Source organism: Eimeria maxima, genomic scaffold, assembly GCF_000499605.1.
Source record: "Eimeria maxima Weybridge genomic scaffold, Emw_scaff544, whole genome shotgun sequence".
NCBI classification, from domain to species: domain Eukaryota; phylum Apicomplexa; class Conoidasida; order Eucoccidiorida; family Eimeriidae; genus Eimeria; species Eimeria maxima.
Window position 1 is genome coordinate 5001 of NW_013566587.1, and position 16290 is coordinate 21290.

Here is a 16290-nt window from a genome sequence, read left to right on the forward strand (position 1 = left end):
CAACAGGAGGAGCAGCAGGAGCAGCAACACCCGGAGCAGCAACACCAGGAGCAGCAGCAGCAGCAGCAGCAGCTAGAAGCGCAGCTAGAGGAAATGAGGGAGACACACAACTTGCTGCTGTCGCGATCAGAGACAGTCATGCTGCACCTACAGGAGATAACCCGTCAGTATACGTTGCTGCAGCAGCAGCACGAGGAGCTGCAGCAGCAGCACGAGGGACTGCAGCAGCAGCATGAGCAGCTGCAGCAGGAACGTGGACAACTGCAGCAGCAACACGAACAGTTGCAGATGCAACATAGGCAGCAGCAGCAGCAACAGCAGAAAGTTGATGAACAGCTGCAGGCAGACACGCAGCAGCAAATAAAGACTCACGAGCAGCAGCAGCAGCAGCAGCAGCAGCTGGCTGAGCGGGAGGCGGTGTTGCAGCAGCAGATGAAGGAGCTGGAGCAGCAGCGCACACAACTGCAGCAGCAGCAGGCGGAGCTGCAGCAGCAAGAACAGGAACTAAGGAGACAGCAAACACTGCTGCAGGAGCAAGAGCAACGAGAGGGAAAGAAGGAGCAGCAACTGCAGCAGCAGCAGCAAGAGCTTGACAAGCAGCGCCAAGTGCTGCAGCAGCAAGAAGCAGAACAGAAACAGCTGCAGCAGCACATTGCTGCTACAGAAGGTCAGAAAGCAGCGCAGCAAGAGCAGCAGCAGCAGCAACTGCAGCAGCTCGAAGCGCAACTAGAAGCACAGCAGCAGCTGGTACAGCAGCAGCAGCGGCTGCTAAATCAACAGGAGCAGCAGCTACAGCAGCAGGAGCAGCAGTTACAGCAGCAGGAACGGCAGCTGCAGCAGCAAGAGCAGGAGCTGCTGCAGCGAGACTCCGCTGTGCAACAGCAAGAGCAGTACAGCAAGGAGAAGGAAATGTTGCTGCAGCAGGTGAGCCAGCAGCAGCAGCAACTGCAGCAGCAGGGTCAGCTCCTGCAGCAGCAAGAGGTACAGCTGCAGCAGCAAGAAGACCAGCTGCAGCAGCAAGAGCAGCAGCTGCAGCTGCTTGAGCAGCAGTTACAGGAGCAGGATGAGGAGCTGGGTGAACATCTACGGCAGCAGCAGCAGCAGAAGCAGCAGCAGCAGCAGCAGCAGCTGCCAGAATCACTGTCAGGAAAAGAAGGTTTGCTGCAGCAGCTGCAGCAGCTGCAGCAGCAAAATGTGCAGCTGCAGCAGGACGTTAAATCGCTGCAGCAGCAGCTGGAGGCGAACGGTGCAGCACAGGAGCTGCTGCTGCGTAAGGCAGAGGAGCAGCAGCAGCAGCTAAAAGCAGCAGCAGAGGAGAAGGCTGGTTTGCTGCAGCGTGCTGCTGCACTAGAGCAAGCAGCAGCAGCAACAGCAACAGCAGCAACAGCAGAAGCAGAAGCATTGAGAGGAAAGTGCGAGGAGCTGTCTATACAGCTGAGAGACGCAGAGGAGAATGCAGCAGCAGCAGCAGATGGGGAGCAGCAGCTGCAGCAGGAAGTGCAGCAAATGCAGCAAGAACTTGCTGCACTAACAGAGAGACTAGCAACTACACAAAGACAAGAACTAGAGCAGCTGCAGCAGCAGCTGCAGCAGACTGGTGCTGCTGCTGAGTCAGCAGCAACAGCAGCACAGTTTACCCGCATGCGCCAGGTGATGGATCTGCAGCAGCTGCAGCTGCAGCAGCTGCAGCAACAACTGCAGCAGCAGCAGCAAGTTATAGACGAGCTCCATGAGCAGCAGCAAGAAAGGGAAAAGGAAGCAGCACGGCGCGTCAGACAGAGCGAGGAGCAGCAGCAGCGGCTGCTGCTGCAGCTGCAGCAGGAGAGAGAACGTAATGCAACAGCAGCAGAGCAGCAGCTGCTGCTGCAGCAAGAGTATCATAAGGAAGCACAAAGTCTTAGGCATTCGCTGTCTAATAAGGAGGAGCTGCTGCTGCAGCAGAAGGAGGAGCAGCAACAGTTGCTGCAGCAGCAGGAGCAGCAGCTGCTGCAGCTGCAGCAGCAAACTACAGAGCTACGTCACACTCTGCAGCAGCAGGAAAAAAACACCAAGCTGCTGCAGCAGCGGTTGCAGGAGCAGCAGCAGGATGCAAAGGAAGCTCGTGCTGCAGCAAGACAGCTAGAGGAGATATGCATGCAGCTAAAGACACAACTGCAGCAGCAAACAGCAGAATTCGAGCAGCTGCAGCAGCAGCATAGTAGTCTGCTGCAGCAGCACCAGCGTCAGTCCACTGAGCTCGAGGAAATGCAGCAGCAGCATCTGCAGCAACAGCAGCAACTGCAGCAGCAACTGCAGCAGCAGCTGCAGCAGTCCACCAGCGAACTCGCAAGTCTCCAGTCGTTGGCAGACACAGCGGAGCAGCGCGCTGCGGTGTCGCTGCTGGAGCAGCAACAGGAAGCAGCAGCAGAGCAGCAGCAGAAGCAGCAGCAACCAGCTGCAGCTCCTGGTGAGGCACAACAGCAGGAGCAGCAGCAGCAAGAGGAGCAGCAAGATGCCTCTCATATGGATGGTGAGGAGCAGCAGCAGCAACAGCTGCGGCGGCAGCGGACTATGGAGAAGCAGCTGCAGCATGTGCAGCAGCTGTACACGCAGCTGCAGGAGGAGTTTGCTGCAGCGCAGCAGCAGCAGCAGCAACTGCAGCAGCTGTACGACCGTCAGTCTCGTGACTTTGTTAATGCAGTGCGCAGAGCCGGGAAGGCAGAGGAGGAGCTGTCTCTGCTGCAGCAGCAGCTAGAGGCTAGACAGAGACGCAGCAGCACTGCGCAGCAGCAGCAGCATGAGCAGCAGCAGCAGCAGCAGCAGGTACACGAAATGGAGCTCAAGGCTGTTAAGTTAGAGCTGCGCAGCAGCCAAGCAGAAGCAGCAGAGATAGGGGAGAAGCTGGTAACGACGCAGCAGCAGCTGCAGCAGCTGCAGCAGGAGCTGCAGCAGCAGCTAGATCGCGAACGCGCTGCAGCAGCGCAGCAGCTGCAGCGTAAGACCGAGCAGCTAAAAGCAGAGCAGCAGCAGAATCAGCAACTGCAGCAGCAAGTGGCAGCAGCCCAGCTTGAGAAGCAGCAGCTGCAGTTGCTGCTGCAGCAGGAACGTAACTCCCTTGAGGAGCTGCAGCAGCAGCATGCAGCAGCAGGAGACCAGAAGGCGGTGTTATCTGCTGAGGCGGAGGGTCTAAGACAGCAACTGCAGCAGCAGAAGCAGCTACATCAGCAGCAGCAGCAGCAGCAAGAGGCAGTGCTGCAGCAGCTGCAGCAGCTGCAGCTTCAAGCTGCTGCAGAAGGGGAGGAGCTGCAGAAGCGCCACCTAGAGCAGCAGCAGCTGCTGCAGCAATCCCTGCAGCAGGCGCAGCAGGCGGAAGCAGAGAGCCGTATAGCGCTGCAGCAGGAAGTATCTCGTTTGCAGCAGCAGCAGCAGCAATTGTTGCAGCAGCAGCAGCAGCATGCTGCAGCACGTGAGCAGCGTCAACAAGCCCGTGAACAGCAACTAATACAAGAAGCAGCAGACCTGCAGCAGCAGCAGGAGCTGCTGCAGCAGGAGCTGCAGCAATCGGAAGCAAAAAGCAGCGAGCTTGCTGCACAACTACAAGAAGCAGAGAACAGGCTGCATCTGCTTGCAGCAGAAGCAGAGAGGCAGCACGTAGAGCTGCAGCAGAAGGCAGTAGATCTACGCATGCAGCTAGATGCTGCAGTACGTGCAGCAGCAACAGCAAAAGAGCAGCAGCAACAGCAGCAAAAGGTTGCTGACCAACTACGTCAACGACTGCAACAGCAGCAGGAACAGCAGCAGAAAGACGCAGAAACTTATGCAAACAAGACACAACAGCAGCAGCAGCAGCATGAGCAGCTACTGCAGCAGCAGCAAGAGGCGCAGAGCCAACTGCAGCAGCAGCAGCAGAAAATTGACCTTATGCTGCAGCAGCAAGGAGAACTCACCAAGTCCCTTTCTGAGACACAGGAACGCAGCAGCAAAGAGCAGCAGCAGCTGCTGCTGCTGCAACGGGAAAACAGGAAGCTGCAGCAGCAGCTTGATGAGGCTTCTGCTGCTCTGGAGACCCGTGCTGCTGTTGCTGCAGAGCAGCAGCAGCATCTTGCTGCTCAGCTAAGGCAACAGGAGACACTAGCAGCGCAGCAAACAACTCTTCTAGAGGAGCATCAGCAGCAGGAAGCCTTGCTGCTGCAGCGGCTGCAGCAGCAGGAGGAGCTGCAGAAGCAGCACACCGAGCAGCAGAAACAAGCCCAGCTGTTGACGGGGGAGCAGCAACGGCAGGCACAGCAGTTGCTGCAGCAGCTGAAGCAGCAGCAGCAGACGGTGCAACAGCAGCAGAAGCAAATCCAGAAGCAGCAGCAGCAACTGCAACAGCTGCAGGCACAAGTACAAGAGGGTTTGTTGCAGTCAGAGGAGCAGCAGAAGCAGCTGCAGCAACAACAGCAGCAGCTGCAGCAACAGCAGCAGAAAATAAAACTCCAAGAGCAGCAGCTAGAGGAGCAGCAGCGGCAAGCAGCACAACGAGAGCAGCAGCAGCAGGAGTTGCTGCTGCAGAGCCGCAGCGAGCATCAGCGTGTTACTGCAGCAGAAACAGAGGCAAGGCAGCAACTGAAGAAGCAGCAGCAGCAGATGGAGTTACAGCAGCAGCAGCATGCTGCTGAGGTCGAGCAGCAACAGCAGCAGCAGGCAGAAGCACAGCAGCAGCGTCTGCTGCTTGAAGAACGGCTGCAGCAGATGACAGAAGCAGCAGCGCAGCAAAGCGCAGAGCTGCAGCAGCTGCTGCAGTCACAGTCCCGTGCTGCAGCAGCAATGGAGTCCATGCAGGAGCAGCGGCAGCAGCTGCAGCAGCAGCTGCAGGAGCTGCAGCAGGACAAAGAGCATCAACAGCAGCAAGCTGCTGCTGCTCTTGCTGCAACAGAGGCCGAGCTTGCTGCAGCAAAACAAGAAATTACCTTGAAGGAAGAGGCGCAGCAGCTGCAGCAGCAGCAGGTGCAGCAACTGCAGCAAATGCTGAATGACATGCAGGAGGGTCGTGCTGCTGCAGAGACAGAGCTTGCTGCATCGAAGCACCGCGAGGAGACAGCAGAGAGGCAGCAACAGCAGCAGCAGCAATTGTTGCAGCAGCAGCAGCAGCAGTTAGATAGACAGCGCCAGCTAGCTAACACCAGGTACGAAGAGAATCTGTCGCTGCAGAGACAGCTGCAGCAGCAGAAGGCTGCAGCAGCAAAGCAGCTGCAGCAGCAGAAGACAGAAGCTGAGCAGCGCCACACGCAGCAAGTGCAGCAGCTAGGGAAGCAGCTAGAGGAGCTACAGCAGCAATGCATGCAGCTAAGAGAAGGGAAGAAGGAGCAGCAGCGGTCGTTGGAGGCAAGGGAGAAGCTGCTGCAGCAGCAGGTGCAGCAGGTGCAGCAAGAACTGCAACAGCAGCAGCAGCGTGCTGCAGATCTCTCTGCGCAGGCCGAGGAAGCAGCAGCAACAGCAGCAGCACAAGAGAAGGAACTGCAGCAACTGCAGCAAGCATACGAAGCAGCACTCAATAGGGCGGAGGAGCTGCAGCATAGATTGCAGCAGCTAGAGAAGCAGCTGCAGCTAGCTGAGCAGCAGCAGCAGGTACAGCAGCAGCAGCAAGAACAGGAGCAGCGTAGCCTTACAGAGGAGTTATGCATGCATAGACAAGCAGCAGCAAGTGCTGAGCAGAGGAGAGACGATCTGTATAGTCAGCTGCAGCAGCTGAGGCAGCAGCAGCAGCAGCAGCAGACCGAGCTACGTATCCTAGCAGCAGAGAAGCAGGAGCTGCTGCAGCAAGTAAGAGAAGCAACAGAGGCACAAGATAATCTAAGTACGCAGCTATCAGCAGCAGAAGCAGCAGCAAATCTGCTGCAGCAGCAGAATAAGCAGCTAGAGGAGCAGCTAGAGCAGCTTCCTGCCTTACAAGAAGCAGCACAGCAGCGACAGTTGCTGCAGCAGCAGCAGCAGCAGTACCTGACGCAGCAGCGGCAGCAGCAGCAGCAGCTACGAGCAGAAAAGGATAAGCTAGAGCAAGAAGGGAGAGCACTAAGGAGACAGCTGCGTCTGCAGGAGCAGCAGATTGCATCGCTGCAGCAGCAGATGCAAGCAGCAGAGACAGTTGCTGCAGCAAGAGAAGAGCAGCAAGAGCAGCAACTTGCTTCGCAGCAACTGCAGCTTGAGGAACTCGAGAGACTGCAGCAGCAGCAGCAGCAGGAGAAGCAGCAAATACGCGAGCAGCTGCAGCAAGCGCAGCAAACTGTTAGGGATAATGAGCGTCTTATACAAGGTCTTAGCAGCGAGAGGGAGCAGCTGCAGCAGCAGATGCAGCAGCAGCTGCAGCTGCAGCAACTGGATAACAGTAGGCAGCAGCTTACAGGTGCAGTACAGGTGCAGCAGCAACTGCAGCAGCTGCAGCAAGCAGCAACTGCAGCAGAGAAGGAGCTGGCCAAGGTAACAAGACAGCGGGACTCTCTTGAGGCAGCAAAGCAGCAGCAGCAGCAGCAGATGCAGGGTCATGTTGGCCGCCTCGAGCAGCAGGTGAAGCAGCAGCAGCTGCTGCTGCAGCAGCTGAAGCTTGAGCTGCAGCAGAAGGAGCAGCAGTGTGAAGAAATGGAGACCCGTCTGCAGCAGCAGCAACAACAATGGCAGCAGCAGCAGCAAGACTGGGAGGAGTCGCAGCAGCAGCTGCAGCAGCAGCTGCAGCTTGCTGCTGCAGACCGCGAGAAGCTGCAGCAGGAAAAGGAGCTGCTGGAGGCAGGAGGGCAGCAAACAGAAGGAGCTGTGCTGCAGCAATCACGAATGTTCGAGGACCAGCAGCAGCAGCACCAGCAGCTGCTGCAGCAGCAGCGGCAGCTTAGTGAGCTGCAGCACCAAATGCGCATGCAGCAAATGCAGCAGCAGCAGCAGCAGCGCGAAGCTGCCTATTGGACAGCACGTGCGGAGACAGCTGAGCAGCAGCTAGCAGGCAAGAGGCAGCAGCTGGTTGAGTTGCAGCAGCAACTGCAGCAGCAGCGGCACCAATACCAGCTGCTACAGCAGCAGCAGCAGATAGAGAAGCAGCAACTCAGTGAGGAGTTAACGGTGAGTCGCCTGCAGCTGGATGCGGAGTCTGTGGCGCAGCAGCAGCTGCTGCTGCAGCAGCAGCAAGCAGCAGCAGCAGCAGAGGAGATAGGTCTCCTCCAAGATCGTCTTGCTGCAGAGACAGCCCGTGCTGCTCAATTCAGTGCAGAAGCAGAGAAGCTGCAGCAGCTGCTGCTGCAGCAGCAGCAAGAAGCAGCAAGAGTGTCAGCTCGTCTTGCTGCTGTAGAGTCCAAGTATACAACACTGGCAGACTTTCAGCAGCGGCAGCAGCAGCTGCTGCAGGAGCAGCAGCAGAGGCTGTTACGACAACAGCAGCAGCAGCAGCAGCCGGTGCAGCAGCAACAGCAGCAGCCAGAATCAGGATCTTCTGTTGCTGCAGCTCTGCGTGGGGAAGTTGATGGTCTGCGCTCTATGCTGCGTGCAGCGCAGCACAGCAACGCAGAAGCGCTGCAGCAGCAGCAGCAGCTGCTGCTGCAGCAGCGGGAGGATGCAGCAAAACTTAATGAGGCACTAGCGCAGCTGCAGCAGCAAGAAGCACTGGCGCAGAGGGAGCAGAGAAAAGCACAAAGACTGCAGCAGCAGCTGGAGCTGCAGCAGCAAGACATGCAGCGTCTGCAGCAGATTGCAGGTGAGTTCGAGACTTATGCTCGAGACTTGCTGCTGCAGCAGCAGCAGCAGCACCAGCAGCAGCAGCAGCAGCACCAGCAGCAAGTATTCTCTCTTAGCCAACGAGGAGCTATGGAGAGCGACCTTGGTGTCCTTACGGATACAGTTAAGGAGTTGCTGGCACGAATAGAGCAGCAGCAGCAAATGCTGCAGCAGCAACATTTCCTACTAGAGGAATCACGCATGCAACAGCAGCAGCAACTGCAAGAGTCGCGCATGCAGCAACAGCAGCAGCAGCAGCAAGATCTGAACGACAGCACTGCAGCAGCATCCCTCTCTGCAGTAGAGACGGTCCTGCAGCGGCGATGCAGGGAGCAGCAGCAGCAGCTGTTGCTGCTGCAGCAGCAGCTGCGTCAAGCGGACGAGGAGGTTGCATTGTTGCGGCAGCAGCAGCAGCAACAAGTCCTAGGCACAAGTGGTTTAGGGGAGCAGCAGCAGCAGCAGCAGCAGTTGCTGCAGCTGCAGCTTGATGTAGCAAACCTGCGGAGACAGCTGGGCAGAGAGCAGCAGCTAAAGGCAGCAGAAGCAGCAGAAGCATCAGGGCTGAGGGAGCAGCTGCATGCGCTGCGTCGTCGTCAGCAGCAGCAGCAAGCAGCAGCCCTTGAGCAGCAGGAAGCCCTTGCTGCAGCAAATGCCCGCGAGAGGCAGACACAGCTCGTGCTGCACCACGAGCAGCAGCAGCGGCAGCAGCTCGAGCTGCTGCTGAGGAACGTAGAGAGCAGCGGGGAAGCAGAGAGACTTACGCTGCAGCAGCAGCTGCAGCTGCTTGATGGTCGTTGCCAGTTGCTGCAGGAGGAGGCTGCGCTGCAGCAGCAGGAGTTTGCTGCTGCTCAGCAGCAGCAACAAGAGCAGCAGCAGCAGCAGCAAGAGCAGCAGCAGCTGCTTCAACAGTACAAAGACACTGCAGAAGACGCCATGCGCCGGGTGCAGCTGCTGCAGCAAGAACAGCAGCTGCTGCAGCAGGAGCAGCAGCTGCTGCAGCGTCGGGCAGAAGCAGCAGAATCGGCTCGCGATGCTGCAGTGCAGCAGCAGGCTGCTGCTGTTGCTGACGCGCAGATAAAACAGCAGCAGCTGCAGCAAGAAGCACAGATACAGGAGCAGCAGCAGCAGCAGCAAATTGCTTCCTTAAGCGAAGCACTGCAGGCAGCACAATTCTCTCTTGAGCGTGCAAATGATTCTCTTGCTGCAGTGCAGCAGCGGGAAGCAGCACTGCAGCTGCAACTGCAGCAGCAGCAGCAGCAGCAACAGCTGCTGCTGGCATCCGGAGGAGGGCCCATCACGGTGTCTCAACAGCACCGGCGGCCGCAGCAGCAGGAGCAGCAGCAAATAGCTAGGCTGCAGGAGCTGCTGCAGCAATCCAACGCAGCAAAGAATAAACAAATGGAGACTGTGCTGCAGCAGCAGCGGGAGCTGCTGCAGCTGCGGCAGCAGCTGCGTGTCTCCGCGCAGCAGCAAGAGCAGCTAGAAGCTAGCGAGGAGCGGCTTGCTGCTGCATGCGATGCTGCATTTGCTCAACAGAAAGAGCAGCAGCAGCAACTGCAGCAGCTGCAGCAGACATGCGCGGAGCTGCAGCAGCAAATCAGCAGCACAGCAAGTCTTGCAGGTAGCCAGAGATCCGTGCTGCAGCAGGAAGCGTCTTTGCTGCGGGAGACGCTGCTGCGGCTGCAGCAGCAGCTACACGGAAGCGAGCTGCAGCGGGTGTCTGTGCAGCAGCTACTAGCTCGCCAGCAGCAGCGGCAGCAGCAACTGCAGCCAAATGCTGCTGTACTGCAGCAGCGCTGCAACGACTACCGCATACAGCTGCAGGCAGCAGAGCAGCAGCTGCAGCGGGCATGGCAGGAGAGTAACGAGCTGCGTAAGCAGCTGCAGCAGCAGCAAGATGTTGCAATGCAGCAGCAGCTGCTGCACCAGTCACGTCGTGAGCATAGAAGGGAGCAGCAGCTGCTGCAGCAGCAACTGCTGCAGCAGCTAAGAGAGGAGACCGAGGCGCTGCGCTTGCGGCTACGGGAGATCGAGGCGCAGCAGGACGAGCAGCAGCTAAGTTTTGCTGCAGTAGAGCAGGAGAAGGAGGTGCTGCAGGGTCGTCTGCTGCAGCAGCAGCTGCAGGGAGACCACCAGCAGCAGCAGCTGCAACAAGCTGAGTTACTTCTGCAGCAACACCAGGCAGCAAAAGAAGCAGCAGAAGCAGAGTGTGAGCGTCTTCTGGCTCGTTACAAGGCACTGCAGCAGCAACAGCAGCAGCAGCAGCAGGAGCTGCAGCAGCAGCAGCAGCAACTCGAGCAGGCCCAGGAGGAAGCAAAGGCTGTTGGTGATCGTTGTCAAGTACTAGAGGCAGAACTTGCATCAGCAGAGAGGCAGAGCAGCAACAACAGCAGCGTGCTGCAGCAGCAGCTGCAGCAGCAAGGAAGTCTGCTGCAGCAGCAAAGGGAAGCAACACTGGACCTGCAGCAGAAGTGCCTAGACTTAGAGCAGCAGCTGCGGCGCAAGACAGAAGCAGAGCAGCACCATCGCCAGACGCTGCAGCAGCTGCAGCAGCAGCAGCAACAGCAGAGGCAGCTTCTGCGGCAGACACGAGCAGGTGTTGAGGAAGAGCTGCTGCAGCACCAGAGAACAGCAGCAAGACTGCAGCGGGAGCTGGAGCAGCAGCAGCGGCTGCTGCGCGATGCGCAGCAAAAGGAGGGAGCCAGGGCAGCAGAAGTGTCGAGCCTGCAGCAGCAGCTAAAGCGAGCAACGGAGAGTCAGCAGCAGCAAGAGCAGCAGCAACAGCAGCAGCAGCAGCAAATCGAGCTGCTGCAAGCAGAACTGCTGCAGCGCCAACAGGATATTGTAGCAGCAGAAGGACAGGTCAAGCAGCTAAGCGAGAAGCTAGCAGCAGCACAGCAGCAGGTTGCTGCGAAGGAGCAGCAGCAGCAGCATGAGCTGCAGAGGGAGCAACAGAAGCAGCAGCAGCAGCAGCAAGAGTTGCAGAAGCTGCGTCTGGTGGAGCAGCAGCACGCGAGAGCCCAAGAGGAGCTTGCTGCTGCTGTTGAGGCATTGCATGCAACACAGCGACGCGAGCTGCAGCAGCAGCGGCTGCTGCAGCAGCTGCAGCAGCAGCTGCAGACTGTAGACGTCTCTGAGAGGGGCCTCAAGGATTCACGTGACCAGTGGTCCACTCGCTGCGCTGCACTGACGGAGGAGCTGCAGGCAGCAGCAAGCGAGCTGCAGCAGGCTCGTGCTGCTGCTGCAGAAGCTCAACAGAAGCTGCAGCACGAGCAGCAGCAACACGAAGCCATGCTGCAGCTGCAGCAGCAAGCTACAGAGACAGAGCAGCAGCACGTGCTGCGCCTAACAGAGGAGCAGCAGCGGCTGGAGACAGAGGTTGATGGGGTGTACAGTGAGCTGCTGCTGCAGCAGCAGCGCTGCAAGGAGGTAGAGTTGCTGCTGATGCAGGCGGAGACACGACAGAAGGAAGCACAGCAGCAACAGAAGAAGCAGCAGCAGGAAGCTGAGCAGCTGCAGCAGCAGCTACGTGAAGCAGAGCTGCTGCTGCAGCAGGAGCAGCAGGCACATAAGGAGACGCAGCAGAAGCAGCAGCAGCTAGAGCAGCGCCTAGAAGCAGCAGCAGATGAGGAGGACCTCTTCCGTAGCCTGCAGCAGCGGCAGCAGCGGGACCATGAGGCCCTTGCAGAGCAGCAGCAAGAGCAGGTGCAGCAGCTGCAGCAGCAGCTTGCTTCTGCTAGAGCCGCAGCGCAGCAAATGCAGCAAGAGCAGCTAGAGGACAGAAAGTTAGTGAGGCAGCAGCAGCAGCAAATTGCTGTGCTGCAGCGGACTCTGAATAGGACAGAAGAGAAGGAGCAGCAGCAGCAACGGCAGCAGCAGGAGCAGCAGAGAAACTTCCATCAGGAGCAGCAGCGACTGCTATCTCAGGTGCAGCAGCTGCAGCAGCAGCTGCAGCAAGAGAAGAATGTGCGGCAGCAGCAGCAGCAGAAGATTGCTGCGCTGCAGGGGACAGCCAGCAGCAGGGAGAGAGAAGATTCTGCTGCCTTAGAGCATGCAGAGCAGGAGCAGCAGCTGCTGCGGCAGCAGCTGCAGCAAGTGCAGCAGGAAGCAGATAATCGCATGCAGCAGCTACTAGATGCAACAAAGGAGAGGACGCTGCTGCTGCATGCAGTAGAGGACCTAGAGAAGCAGCTAGCTGAGCAGACAGCAGAATCAGAGCAGCTGCAGCGCCGTGCTGCAGTGCAGCAGCAGGAGCTGCAGTCGCTGCAGGCTCAAGTAAGGCAGCAGCAGCAAACAGCAAATGAGCTGCAGCAGCTGCAGCAGCAGCACGAGGTGGCTCTTAAGGACTTGCGGGATGCACAGCAGCAACTCAAGCAGCAGAAGCTGCTGCTAGGCCGTCAAGAGAGGGAGCTGGAGCAGCAGCAACAGCAGCAGCAAGTGCAGCAACGGCAGCTGCAGCAGCAGCAACGATCGCTGCAGCAACAACTGCATACAGCAGAAAGCACTATCCATGGGGATGAGGAAGGAGCAGCAGCAGCTCGTAATAAACTGCAACAAGCACAGCAGCAGCTGCAGCAGGTGCAGCAGCAGCAACAGCAGCAAGACCTGCAGCATCGGCAGCAGCTGCAGCAGCTAGAGGAGCAGCACCATGACATGCAGCAGCAGCATAATCGCTCTATGCAAGAAAATGCTGCCCTAAGGAGACAGCACGAGTTGCTGCAGCAGCAGCTAGAGACAGAGCAGCAGAAGGTGCAGCTGCTGCAGCAGCAGCTGCAGCAGCAGCAGCAGCATCTGCTGCGTAATAGTAGAGGAGATGCTGCAGCAATGGAGCTGCAGCAGCTACGTCAGGAGACACAGGAGCTGCAGCTGCAGCAGCTAGCAGCAAACAGCAAGATACGCTCGCTGCAGCAGCTGCTGCAGCACAGAGGTGTAGAGCTAGCAGACACGCTGCAGCAGCTGCAGCAGCAAGCACAGGAGACAGAGCAGCAGCTGCTTGCTGTTGGGGACCTAACAGTACAGCTGCAGCAAGCGCAGCAGCAGCAGGAGCTGCTGCAGCAGCAACTTGAGCAAGAGCAGCAGCAATCACAAGACATGCGTCGCCGTCTGCTGCAGCAAGCAGCAGCAAGAGGAGATGCAGCAGCAGAGTCTTCTCTGTTGCCAATAGGACAGCAACATAAGCTGCAGCAGCAGCTAGCAGCAGCAGAGGAGAGAATAAGACAACTGCAGCAGCAACTGCAGCAACAGCAGCAGCAGCAGGCGGACGTCCTCGAGGCTTCCTTAGAGGGCCGCGCGCTGCAGCAGCAACTGCAGCAGCTAGCAGAGAAGGCAGTGCAGCACAAGACAGAGCGCGTCGAACTGCAGCAGGAGCTGCAGCAGCAAGCAGAGCGTCTACGTAATCTTAATAGGGAGAATCATACTCTCCTGCTGCAGAAGGAAAAAGCAGAGGTGCAGCAGCAGCAGCAGCAACAGCAGCAGCAACAGCAGCAGCAGCAGCAGCAGGTAGATATAATATTATTTATAGGGTTTATTTTATTAATGTTTTGTGTGTTTGCTGTTTGCTGCTGCAGGCAGAAGCTGCTGCTGCGCTGCGGGAGGCTCGTGCTGCAGCAGGACTGCAGCAGCAGGTAGCAGAGATGACAGCAGCACAGCATCTGCAGCAACAGCAGCAAGAAGAGCTGCAGCAGGATCTAGAATGTTACCGTGCGCTGTCTAGGCAGCTAGCAGCAGAGACACGAATATTTGCAAGAAGAGCAGCAGCAGCAGATTGGCAGCAGCAGCAGCAACTGCAGCAAATGCAGCAACATCCAGCAGCAGCACACAAAAACCCTAAACAAAAACTGCGCTATGTAGATGTTATACAATCACAGGTTAGTCACCAGCAGCAGCAGCAGCAGCAGCAGCAGCAGCAGCAGCAGCAGCAGCAGCAGCAACTGTAGCTTCCTCTATATTTACCCACCCTACCCCACCACCACCAGCACCACCAGCACCAGCAGCAGCAGCAGCAGCAGCAATAATAATAATAATAATAATAATAATAATAATAATAATAATAATAATAATAATAATAATAATAATAATATATTATTTATGTATGCATGCAGCTGCAGCAACAAAGAGAGAAATGTATTTCCTTAGAGAAAGAAGTATTATATTTACGCATGCAAATAAGAATACTTTCTCCTCTTAGGTGTCTCCTTAATAATAATAATTATATTTATAATAATAAATGTATGTTTATTTATTTTATTTATTTATTTATTTATTTGTTTATTTATTTATTTATTTATTTATTTATTTTATTTATTTATTTATTTTTTTTTTTGTCTCTTTTTATGTATATCCTTAATAATATATAAATAAAAAAGAATATAAATAAATATAAATATATATTTATATATAATAAATAAATATAAATAAATATAAATATATATTTATATTTATTTATATAATAAATAAATATAAATATATATAAATATATTTATATAATTAATTGTCTCCTTTTTTTGTCCCCTTTTTCTTTATATTTATTTATATAATAATTTGCTGTTACCTGCTGCTGCTGCTTGTGCAGCTGCTGCTGCTGCAGGTCCTGCTGCTGCTGCTGCTGCTGCTGCAGCTGCAGCATCACAAGGAGGAGGAGGAGGAAGAAAAAGTTTATCTTTATCATTAGGTGTCTCCTTTCTTATAAATAAACAAAATAAAGGTGTCTCCTCTTCCTTGCTGCAGCAAAGTTACTCCTTCTTGCTGCAGCAGCTGCTGTCTCTCTTATTTATTATACAGGATGCATGCGGTGCAGCAATTAGCAACAAATTATTCAATCTATTACCCCGTAGGTCTCCTCCTCCTGCTGCTGCTGCTGCTGTTGCTGCTGTTTGCTGCTGCTTATGGTGTTGTTGTTTGCTGCTGCTGTTGTTGCAGGGATAAGGCTGCTGCTGCTCTTCCTGCTGCTGCTGCTGCAGTATCGGTGCAGCTGTTGCTGTATCCGTGCTGCTGCTGCATTGCCTGCTGTGCTGTTGTGCTGCTGCTGCTGCTGCTGCTGCTGAGTTACATTAAGAGTACTGTGTCTCCTTTTGCTGTCCCTGCAGATGTAGCACCAGTTCTTCGTGCTGCTGCTCTTCCTGCTGCTGATGATGAAGGTGCACATACACCGCAGCACCGTGCTGCAGCAGGAGCAGCAGCAGCAGCAGAAAGGCCCCTTACGTTAAGCCAGCTCGGTCCCGCCCCACCTAGCGAAGCAGCAGCAGCAGCAGCAGCAGCAGCAGCAGCAGCAACAGTTCCTCCAGATAAGGAAGTTATAGAGGCAATTGCTGCTGTTAAGGCGCTGCTGCGGCGGCATTTGCTGCAGCAGCCGCTGCTGCAGCAGCCGCTGCTGCTGCAGCAGTCTCTGCTGCAGCAGTCCCAGCAGCAGCAACAGCTGCAGCAGCAGCAGCAGCAGCAGCAGGTAGCAGCAGGCCGCAGCCAAGGAGGCTCCTACGGATTCTCCCGCTGCTCTTTGTCTCTTACTCCCTCTGTGTCTCCTAACAGCAGCACAGCAGCAGCAGATCAGGGTGTCTCCGTCAGCTCTTTCTACTATCAGCAGCAGCAGGAGCAGCAGCAGCAAGAGCTGCAGCAGCAGCAGCAAGAACTGCAGCAAGGAGAATTATATTTCCCCAATAAGCCAACAGGAGGCCCTGGTAGGCAGCACAGCAGCGGCTATCCTGATGGTACTGCAGCAACAGCAGCAGCAGGAGGTTCTGCTGCAGGTAGAGGTGCTCCTGCTGCTGCTGCTGCTGCTGCTGCAGCAGCAGCAGCAACAACAGGCAGCAACTATGGTAGTGCAACAGAAGGAGAGACTTCCTGTCTATCTGAGGTGTCTGTTGATTCTCTTGATGATGGTGTTATCTAAACCCCAAACCCTAAACCCTAAACCCTAAACCCTAAACCCTTTTTTGTTTGTTGTTAATATAAACCCTAAAAAGGGTTTAGTATTAGGGTTTAGGGTTTAGGGTTTAGCGCAATAATTATATTGCTGCTTACCCTACACTAAACCCTTTTTCTTTATTTTTAATTTTTTATTTATTTATCCTTGTATACGGTACACCTGAGGGTTTAGGGTTTAGGGTTTAGGGTTTAGTCTGAGGGGTTAGCAGCAGCAACAGCAGCAAGACCAGTAGATAAATGACAGCAGCACGAGTTACAAGAGCAGCAGCAGCAGCAGCAGCAGCAGCAGCAGCAGCAGCAGCAAGCGTGTCCTTATAACAGCAGCAACAGCAGGCATAGGAATACTTATATTGGGTCTATAGGCAGCAGCAGCAGCAGCTGCTGCTGCTGCTGCTGCTGCTGCTTATACACTAAGGAAGGGTTATATGAATAATTATTTATTTCTTCTCTTTTAATTTCTCTCTTGCTGCTGCTGCTGCTGCAGCAGCAGCAGCAGCAGCAGCAAGACACCATCTTGTTGTACAGCCACCATACACACCGCAGCAGGGCTTCCCCCCTCATTAACAATTTATTTATTTATTTATTTATTTAGTTATTTATTTATTTATTTATTTATTTTATTTATTTATTTACTTATTTATTTATTTACTTAAT

At 55.3% G+C, this 16290-nt stretch overlaps 2 protein-coding genes across 2 annotated transcripts in view; both read left to right on the plus strand.

Moving 5' to 3' along the window:
- Nucleotides 1-13652, plus strand: part of EMWEY_00036960 (hypothetical protein, conserved) — a gene marked incomplete at both ends in the record, with an annotated part of 15689 nt that extends 2037 nt beyond the window's left edge. Inside the window, 2 exons of the mRNA XM_013482192.1 lie at nucleotides 1-13215; nucleotides 13284-13652. The exon at nucleotides 1-13215 is cut by the window's left edge and continues 111 nt beyond it. Coding sequence (XP_013337646.1) covers nucleotides 1-13215; nucleotides 13284-13652 — 13584 coding nt within the window. The remainder of the gene's footprint in view (nucleotides 13216-13283) is intronic.
- An 845-nt stretch (nucleotides 13653-14497) lies between these two features.
- Nucleotides 14498-15601, plus strand: EMWEY_00036970 (hypothetical protein, conserved; the record flags this gene model as incomplete). Its single annotated transcript, XM_013482193.1, has 2 exons — nucleotides 14498-14549; nucleotides 14802-15601. 2 exons carry the CDS (start codon nucleotides 14498-14500, stop codon nucleotides 15599-15601), a joined length of 852 nt encoding a protein of 283 aa, XP_013337647.1.
- Nucleotides 15602-16290: the final 689 nt, after the last annotated feature.